This window comes from Echinops telfairi, unplaced genomic scaffold (assembly GCF_000313985.2).
Source record: "Echinops telfairi isolate 266 unplaced genomic scaffold, ASM31398v2 ScPeMD7_6;HRSCAF=24_0, whole genome shotgun sequence".
Lineage (NCBI taxonomy): Eukaryota > Metazoa > Chordata > Mammalia > Afrosoricida > Tenrecidae > Echinops > Echinops telfairi.
Genome location: NW_022103902.1, coordinates 1,151,132 through 1,160,988, shown reverse-complemented (window position 1 = coordinate 1,160,988; position 9,857 = coordinate 1,151,132). Strand labels below are relative to the sequence as shown.

At 42.8% G+C, this 9,857-nt stretch overlaps 1 protein-coding gene across 1 annotated transcript in view; it reads left to right on the top strand.

Moving 5' to 3' along the window:
- IMPG2 (interphotoreceptor matrix proteoglycan 2) overlaps positions 1-9,857 on the top strand; it is an 85,364-nt gene that overhangs the window by 49,349 nt on the left and 26,158 nt on the right. The window contains exons 9-10 of the mRNA XM_004706456.1: positions 7,347-7,591; positions 9,660-9,745. Coding sequence (XP_004706513.1) covers positions 7,347-7,591; positions 9,660-9,745 — 331 coding nt within the window. The remainder of the gene's footprint in view (positions 1-7,346; positions 7,592-9,659; positions 9,746-9,857) is intronic.

Here is a 9,857-nt window from a genome sequence, read left to right as displayed (position 1 = left end):
GCAATACTGAAAGATTGCATGGGCAAAATATTAAATGATGCAGGAAGTATCAAAAGAAGAGGGGAGAAATACACCAAATCACTGTACCAAAATGCTCTGATCAATAGTCCACCATTTCAGGTGGTAGCATGTGAGCAAGAACCAATGGTGTTGAAGGAAGAAATTCAAGTTGCACCAAAAACATACGCCAAAAAACAAGGCTCCAGGAATTGATAGGACACCAAACAAATATTTCAACTCACTTGTCTAGGACAGGAAATTTGGAAGACAGCTACTTGGCTAACTGACTGGAAGAGATTCATATTTGTACCCATTCCAAAGAAAAGTGACTCAATAGGATACACAAATTATAGAACAGTATTATTAATATCATAGGCAAGATAAAATCTTGCCAAAAATCATGCAATGATGGTTGCAGCAGTATATTGACAGGAACCTGCCAGAGGTTCAGACCAAATTCAGAAGAGGACTTGGAACAAAAGCAGAGAATATCAGAAAGATTTTTATTTGTGTTTCATTGACTATGCAAAGGCATTCAACTGTGTGGATCATAACAAACTATGGATAGCCTTGAGAAAAAAAAGGAAATTCTAGAACACTTCATGGAGTTCATGCAGGGCCTGTACACGGGTCAAGTGGCAGTCATACGAACAGAACAAGTGAATACTGCATGGTATAAATCAGGAAAGGTGTGAGTCAGGGTTGTATCTTCTCACCATTATTCAGTCTGTGTGCTGAGCAACCAGAGGAGCTGGCTTATATGAAGGAGAAATGTGGCCTCAGGATGGGAGGAAGGCTGATTAACAACCTGCAATATGCAGAGGACACAACTCTGCTTGCTGAAAGTGAGGAGGACTTGAGGCACTTGGAGATGAAGATCAAGTGTTGCAGCCTTCAGTATAGATTACAACTCTACGTAAAGAAAATCAAAATCCTCAAAACTGGACTAGTGGATACCATCATGATAAAGGGAGGAAAGATGGAAGCGGTCAACGATTTCCTCTATTCAAGGACTCACGGTCAATGATCATGGGAGCAGTGGTCAAGAGATGGAACTGCACATTGGATTGAGTGAATATGCTTCACAAGCCCGCTTTAAAGTGTTGATGAGCAAGGATTTACTTTGAGGACTAAAGTGGGTCTGTCCAAAGACATGGTGTTTTTAATCACCTCATATGCATATGACAATTGGACATTGAATAAGGAAGTCTGAAGAAGAATTGATGCGCTTGAATTATGGTGCTGGTGAAGAATATTGAAAGTATCACAGCCTGTCGAAAGAACAAACATCTGTCTTGGAAGAAATACAGTCAGAATGCTCTTTAGAAGCAAATATGGCAAGAGTTTGTTCCAGGTACTTGGGGCATGTGGTCCTTGGAGAAGGACGCCATGCTTGGTAAAGTGGAGGGGCAGTGAAAAAGTGTAAGACCCTTGACAAGATGGGTTGACACGGTGGCTGCCTAGAGGGGCTCAAACATGACAACAGTGTCAGGAAGGGCCGGGCCAGGTGATGTTTAGTTCGGTTGTACACGGGGTTGCTATGAGCTGGAACTGACTTGATGGCCCCTAGCCACAGAAACAACAACACAGAGACACAGCCAACAATTCAGTGGGGAGCTATTTGATCTTATAATACAACTGCTGTTCTAGGTCGTTTCCAAATTTGTTCAGTGGTGTCAGGTACTAGTAACAAATTAATGGAATTTATTAACATTGTTTTGGTGTACTGAGTTGTAGATGAAGCAGTCTGAGACACACTCTATGTCATACATATCACCTTTTTCATGTATGCACACATATATATTCCTAAGCAACTATGTGCACATGACATTTTCTATTTACTCTGTACCACTCTTAAGTTGTACATATTCACATTAAGCTAGTAAAACCAATTTGCAGTGAATAAAAAATGTGTTCCCCTTATAAAAACACTTTACCAGTTTAGCTCCTAGCTTTTTCAGTGCTTGCCTCCTTTATGATAGAAGATCATGTACTATAGACAAAGGGATGCCTGAGTTTCTGAGAAATATTCTTGTTTTGGATTCTCTTAATGAGACATAACATCTACTAATTTATTTCTTTTGATGGTCCCGTGTTGGGCTGTGATCTGCGTGGTCGGCAGTTTGAAACCACAGCAGCTCTGGGGGAGAAAGACTGGGCTTTCTACTCCTGTAAACAGTTGCAGTCTCAGACATCCACAGGGGTCACTGGGAGTCAGCATTGACTCGATGGCAGTGAGTTTGGTTTGGTTTTCGTTGCACTCATCAGTCCACCAGGACATTTGAGGGGAGAGAATAAGAACAGGTGCATGCGACCTCCAGACACTTGCTGCCTCTGGAAATAACTGTTGGGCAGAGAGAGTCCTTTTTAAATTGCAGCTGTTTCCACCAAGATTGCAAGATGGTAGATGATGCTAAGTGGTTGTTGGTTACCAAGGAGCTGCTGGATATATTCAGCCAGTCCAAGGAATATTTTCCAATCAAATGATATTGTTTTTATCTTCTAGTGTCTATTCTATTTTATATGTATTTCCTTGGCCTCTTGGCTTTTTAAAATTGTGACTCTCCTTCCTAGACTTGATATCTAGGACCAAAACAGGTCTTTGTTCTTCTAATACTAAGTCACAATTCAGTCTGTGTAGAGTTACAATATATGCTCTTGGCCCTGAGACTTGATGGTCTCCTGGTAAGTCAAGCATTTATTTTAGTTCTCTTTCCAGAACAAAAGCATAGTAACATGTTGCAGCATATTTTTGCAGCATTTTATCCTTAAAAAATTTATCTTCAGGCACATTGTAAAATCGATGGTACTTTTAGATGTTCAAGAGAAACAGTGGAATAATATTTTGCCAGTCAGGAGTAAGGCGAATCCATGATCTCACTCAAACTGTCTGATTTGCAGATTCTTTGATTCAGGATGATTTCTCTTGATGTTTTCCCTATAATATTTAAAGGTAATTCTAGCCAGATGGGAAGCTATCAGTAAATGTTTGATTCTCCTGGCTGATTTTCTGCATAGCTCAAGAATTAACGTGTCAGTTGATATAGCCTTTTGTGATCTCCTTCCTTCTACTCGCCTTTCCTATTTTTGCTTTATTTTCATATCAATGTTTCTTCTCTTAGATCCACATTAGCATTACAAGTAAGTTTAATAGTTTGTTCAAAGAAAGGAAGCCTACCTTGTTTTTCTGTGTGTGATGAGCTTGATAGAGAGCAAGCTCCACGCGTGAAGAGGTGCATTCTCACGGGTGTTGGCTGTGCAGCGATGGCCTAAAGAGATGACTCAGAAGGTAGAAATGCATGAAGGTGAACATATTTAAGGTGACAAATTACTCGAAAGAAACAAAAATCCTTCAGATCCAGTGGCCCAAATTCAATCGTCTCACCTGCGTGCATTAGTGAGTTAAATTGAACGTTGTTTTGCAGTAGTTGCAAAATATTGAATTTACTCTGCTTCAGTCACCAAAGACCCAAACCAAGCTCATGGCCATCGAGTGGATTCCAACTCACTGTGTCCCCATAGGACAAGGTTGAACTGCCCCTGTGGGGGTCAGAGACGGCCACTTCTTAGGGAGTAGAAAGCGTCTTCTTCCCCGTGGATTGGCTGAGGGTGTCGAACTGCCAGCCTCGTGTCTACCAGCCCACCATGTAAGACATCGTGCCACCAGGGTATGGAGCTGATTAAAAACCGATCCCTATGCAGTCAGAGAGGAAGAGAGAAAACTTGAGTACCCACCACATCTTTGGTGCTAGAAAAAGAGATGAGAGCTGAACTGAGGCAAAAATCCGCCACCAACAGCAACAGAAAACAACCCAGAAAAGATGTGTATTATGTGTGTGTGTGTGTGTATGAGTGTGTGTGTATATGAGTGTGTGTTTATGTGTGTGTGTGTGTGTGTGTGTGTGATGGCGAGGAAGGTAGGGTTTGAGGAACCCTGGCTCCGAGCCCGGGGGTTCCAAGGACGTCAGAAGGACTGAGGTTGCAGCATGCCCAGGGACAGGTGAGGTGTGGTGGGTTCTGACCGGTCCTTCTTGCTGTTTCCTTCCAATTTCCGGGGATCACCTTTGTGTTGCTTTATTTTACTTACAAATGAAGATGAGAAAGTATACATGAACTGACACAGTTAGATAGGCAAAGTTAAAAGATCGGAATTGCTCGAGGACTTGAGGGAAGTGCTGGAAGTCAAACGAAAGCTTTTAACCACCTGGTGGACTATCAGCGTTTCAAAGAACTCCACTCCTACTTCTGAAAGCTTTCAGTCCCTCTTGTAAAAGGCAGCTTGTTAGATCTGGGAGGAAACCCTGGTTGAAGTTGCTCTGAACGACCTCGAATGTGGAAGATTTGTGACAGTTTGTCGGGCAGGCAAGGAGGCTGGCCGTCCTGTTGTCACCATAGTGTGCGGTCTGCTGGGTGCAGGTCAGGCCAGACCCAGACCTGCCTGCTCTCCAGGGAAGCCGAGCTCTCTGAAGAAGCCGCCACGCGGATCAACCCACCCAAGATACAGATTCTCTAGGGTGCCAGACGGACGCCTGAACACGAGACACAGCTCCACCAACTGATTCCTGCATCTCCCGGCTCATGCGCTGTTGCCCCATAAGAACATCATGCAGGAAGTTATTATATCCAAACAGTTTCTTTGTGAGCTTGAAATCAGAAAAAGCAAGTTCTGTGATCTCAATGGCCAGTATCATCAAGCGATACTAATGGGTTGTAGCATCTCCAATGGAGACATCGGTCAGACAAAGCAACCCCGGGACTGGAGTTGGAAGGTAGCATTATCATTCCCTTAAACAGCAGCATTAATTAGTTGCCCCTTACCCTCATCCTGTCCCCTTTAAAGACCTCATGAAGCCACCCTTTTCATGGTGATACTTTTTCTTTAGCTATGGGAATACCTTGATCACACTATAGTTTTCTTGTATTTTCAGACAAGTACAGATTTCTGTCCATTCAGTAGGCACTGGGTACCTCTCAAGGGAGCCTTGGTGGCATAGTGCTTATGCATTCGGCTGTTAACTGCAAGGTCAGCCGTTTGAAACCACCAGCCTCTCCTCCAGAGAAGACCGAGGCTTTCTGTTCGGGTAAAGAGTTAGTCTGGGAGACACAGGGGCAGTTCTACCCTGTCCTCTAGGGCCTTTAGGAGTTGGCATTAAGTTCCTTGATGCCAGTGAGCTTGTTTGTTTGCTTGTTTTGAGTATGTCTCAGGTACAAAACGAACACCTAGGGTGGAAAAAGGAGAGGCTGAGAGACAGTCCGTGTAGCATTGTCTTTTAGCAACCCAACCTAGGCTGGAATTGAGGAATATGCAAAGTTCTATGTAAGTTCAGAGGAAGAAGTTCTTTGTTTTTTTCTGCTTTGATTTGGGAATCATTTTGTCCCTTTGAGTGTCTGAAGGGGTCAAATCTGTTCTAATCATTGTTGACCTGGATTGTTTGATCTCTGGGAAGATGGTTTTCCCCATCCTCTGGAAAGAGCTTGGAGTTGTCCGTTGGTTAGTGAATTGAATGGTTGCGTCCCAGAGGCTGGCTGGAGAACCAATGGGAGATAATGGGAGCTGAGATTCCCCAGTCATACCGTTTTCTCTGGGAGTAGTGGACTGAAAGCCATTGAGCATGTAGCAGAGTAGTTCAGAGGCAGGTGATGAGTCAGATAGGTGTGCTTTTATCTTGACTCCATCACTTGTTGTGAACTTTTACTTTTGTCTTTAACTTCTTCAAAGCTTGATTTCTTTAATAATAACTTAAAGGTAATGAAAACATCCTTAGAGGGTACGATAAAAGTAAATGGCTTTCTAATGAAATTAAACGAATTAGGTGAAACTTAAGTTAAATGCAAAAAGTCTGGCAAATTGTCAGCATTCACAAAAGATCAGCCCTCTCATTCTAGTTGTATTGGTCTAGAAGTCCACGATATGTGGACAGCATCATGATAGCATGCACGTCGCCACTGAAATGGAGGGGTGAGTGTGACCGCCACTGAGGTAGGTTGTCCGGTTATCAGTCATGTGCCTCCTGCATGGAAGGCAACAATTCTATCGTGGAATCACCACTGCCCTATTTTACAGTACTAGAAGTGGTCTCGATTCCTGTAAAACAAAAGTGCATCCCCTGAGCGTCCCAGACAACTGTTACGTTAGAAAATACTCTGCCTGGTATCTTTACAAAATCATAAAATCTTTTACTTTATTTTCATAATTATATAATTAATCTGACAATGATAAAAAAGATGAGGGTTTTCTATTTTGTGAAGAAGTTAGAAGGTTAATAGAGCCTTTTTAAAATGAGAAAAATGCAAATAGTGAAAGTAGCAAGCAGTTGTGAAGAGAGAGGAGTGGATTTTGAAGGGGGAAAGAAGAGTTACAAATCTGGGTACCTCAGTGATCTAGTGTTGCTGTAACAGAAATATCTTAAGTGGAAGGCTTTAGCAGACAGAACTGTATTCTCTCACAGGCGAGGAGAGAGTCGGAATTCAGAATGTGCGCTCTAAGGGAGGACTTTCTTTCTATGTTGTTTCTGGGAAAAGGTCCTTGTTGTCTTTCAACATCGGTGGGTCTGATGTCCCTTGGAGACGTCCATGTGTTTTGGCATCATTCCTCTCCCGCATCTAGGATAGTCTCAGCGCTGGGACCCCAGGGCATAAGGCCGCGTACTGCTCCTGCCTCTCCTTTCTTGTATGCCGCGAGGCCATTCTTCTCCGCTGGCGTCTTTTTGTTTTTATCTCTTATAAGATAGAAGGTGTGACTTTAGAAGGGACAACTTGAGCAAGGGTGGTGACTCGACTAAGAGTGGGCTGAGTCACACCCTCTTGTAAGGCTTACAAGAGGTGCAATCCAATCTGATGCTGCCTCGCTAACCTATAGATATTAGGTTTTATAACACATAAAATAAAATGGAAGATGATTATTTCAGTTCCCCACATGGAGGAAAACCATGTAATATTGGGAATCAAGCCTGAGCCAAGTTGACACATATTTTGGGGGCAGAGGGACACAATTCAATCCCTGACAGTGGAAGGAGGAGTTGCTCAGATAATTTCATGGGGATGGTCTCTGTAGATTTTTTATAACACTTTCTCAGTTTTTTGAACTATGACTGTTCTACTTAGAACTGTTCCCTGCGAAGGAAGAAGGAATGACGGATGGATGTGCAGAGTCTGTAGAGAGTGATGATGGGTTCTGTGCATTTTTGAGAACCCTCTCCCCACATCTGCCTCATGTTGGTTCTCCATGGGTTCAAAGCTTGGTGAAAGTGGTAGTTCCCCTATAGAATTCATGCATGAAGGCAGCTAACAACAATAGAAGGACTGGAGCAGGCCCTCCCTAATTTGTTCTTTCTTCTCATCCACAGTGGTGTAGATGTTCATTATGCAGTTACTTTCAATGGTGAAGCCATCAGCAATACTAGCTGGGACCTAATTAGCCTTCACTCCAACAAAGTGGAAAACCATGGCCTTACAGAATTGGATGATAAACCCACTGCTGTTTACACAATTAGCAACTTCAGAGATTATATTGCCGAGACACTGCACCAGAACTCTTTGCTTGGGAACTCTTCCTTGAATCCAGATCCCGATTCACTTCAACTCATCACAGGTGAGTTTGGTAAGCTCCAGCGAAAACAATAGCGGTTCGGAGCATTCTGTCATCTGCACAAGACAGACATCTTCTATGAATGGGGCTTTAGCTTTGCAGCCAGTTTTGCATAATTTAACCAAGGGATCTCTGGAATCTTTGTAGATCAAAAACCTCCAACCAAACCCACTTCCATTGAGTTGCATCTGATTCACAGCACCCCTAAAATACAGAGGAGAGCTGCCCCGCCGGGTTTCTGAGGTTTTAAATCTTCGGAACATGGTTGACCTTTCCGCTAGCAGGCCAATACTTAACCCACCGTGCTCCTTACTATTTGTAGACAGAGGCCACCAAGAGTGGGGAAAGTGGAGAGGTACTATGACCTTGAGAAAGAGTTCAAAGGCACGAGAGGAGCCCTGACAGCACAGTGGCAAAGTGCTTGGCTGCTTACCAAACGGGCAGCGGTCAAGAACCACCAGCCTCTCTACTGGAGAGGGGGCGGGATGGCCGTTTGATTCCATAAAACTTCACAGCCTTGGAAACCCTATGAGGCAGTTTGAGTTGATATTACACGAAAACAAGGATTGCTATGAGTTTGAATCAACTAGGTGGCAATGGGTTTGGGTTTGATTTAGAGAATTAGGAACAAAGTATTAGAAAGAGAGGTAGTGCCTAGACGTACAAATTGAAGCAGGTTATGGTGCTGGCTGGGCAACCAAGACATTGACTCTTCAGAAAGGAGTCAGCTGATAAAGCGTTTACAGTCAGCGGACGAGAAGGAGCAGGACGACTGATGGAGGGACTTCATCAAAGAAGACTTCATGATATGTGCCAGGCAGAACCCCAGGACATCGCATACTGAGATTGAGTTCAGATGATGATGGAGATCTCGTTATGATCTGAAATAAATAGGTAGCTCCAGGGTCATCCAGGGGAGAGTAACTATTTAGTTGCAAGAGTAGTCCAGTCTTAAAAAGGACTAATACTTGCAAAGAGTGTGGTAATATTGCTTTAGTAATATCTAATAGTATCATAGTCTGCACAAAAGGGAATTATCTTGCTTCTTAAATTTATTTTTTAACCATTTTTAGCATTAATCAAATGGCTTGAATTTCCATTTAACTTTTTTACTTAGAATGAAAAAAAGTCAGTGTTAAAAATAACTTCTTATAAATACTGAAAAGAGTAAAAATTGATATTAGAATGGAAAGGAAAAAATAAGAGTATTGTAAATATAAGTGGTGAAAATTTTATTTTATGCTCAATTCTTACAGGTAAGACAATTTCATTAATGAAAGTAAACTATCTGAATAAAGCAGCAAGCATTTTTAAGAATCATTTTATTGGGGGCTCATACTGCTCTTATCACAATACATACATGCATCCATTGTGTCAAGCACATTTGTACATTTGTTGCCATCATCATTCTCAAATTATTTGCTTTCTACTTGAGCCCTTGGTATCAGCTCCTCATTTCCCCCCTCAAGTCCCCACCTTCCCTCCCTCACGAACCCTTGATAATTTATAAATTATTATTATTTTTTCATGTCTTACACTGACTGATGTCTCCTTTGACCCACTTTTCTGTTGTCCGTCCCGAGGGAGGGGGTTATATATAGATTATTGTGGTCTGTTCCCTCTTTCTCCCCTGCACTTTCTCCTTACTCTCCTGGTATAGCTACTCTCATGATTGGCCCTGAGGGGGTTATCTGTCTGGATTCCCTGTGTTTTGAGCTCTTATCTGTACCTGTGCACATGCTCTGTCTAGCTGGATTTGTAAGGTAGAATTGGGGTCATGATAGTGGGGGAGGGGAACATTAAAGAACTAGAGGAAAGTTGTTGTTTCACCAGTGCTATACTGCACCCTTACTGGCTCTTTTCTTCCTTGTGACCCTGCTGTAGGGGGATGTCCAATTGTCTACAGATGGGTTTTGGGTCTCCAAGTAGCAAGCACTTTTAAGCCCTCCTCCCACTTCGTCTTCTGTGTTTCTAAAATGCAAACTGTCAAGAGAAATAATTTGGACTTTAATGATCTATGTACCTCTAGTGTCTCGACCAGCAATGTTCTTAAATATTGTTCTTTCCTTAGTGAGGGGACTTTTGCTTCCTCACACCGAAGACCCAGTTTGGAGGACTACCAGGTCAAGTCTTCAGGCAAGCACACTGTCCGTTCTGGTAAGTAGATTTCGATGTTTCATACCTAGAACCATGTCCTCCAGCTCCTCTCATCTGGACTCCCACCTGCGCACTTTGGCATCACGAGTGTCCCGAGCTGTTCCCATTTTCA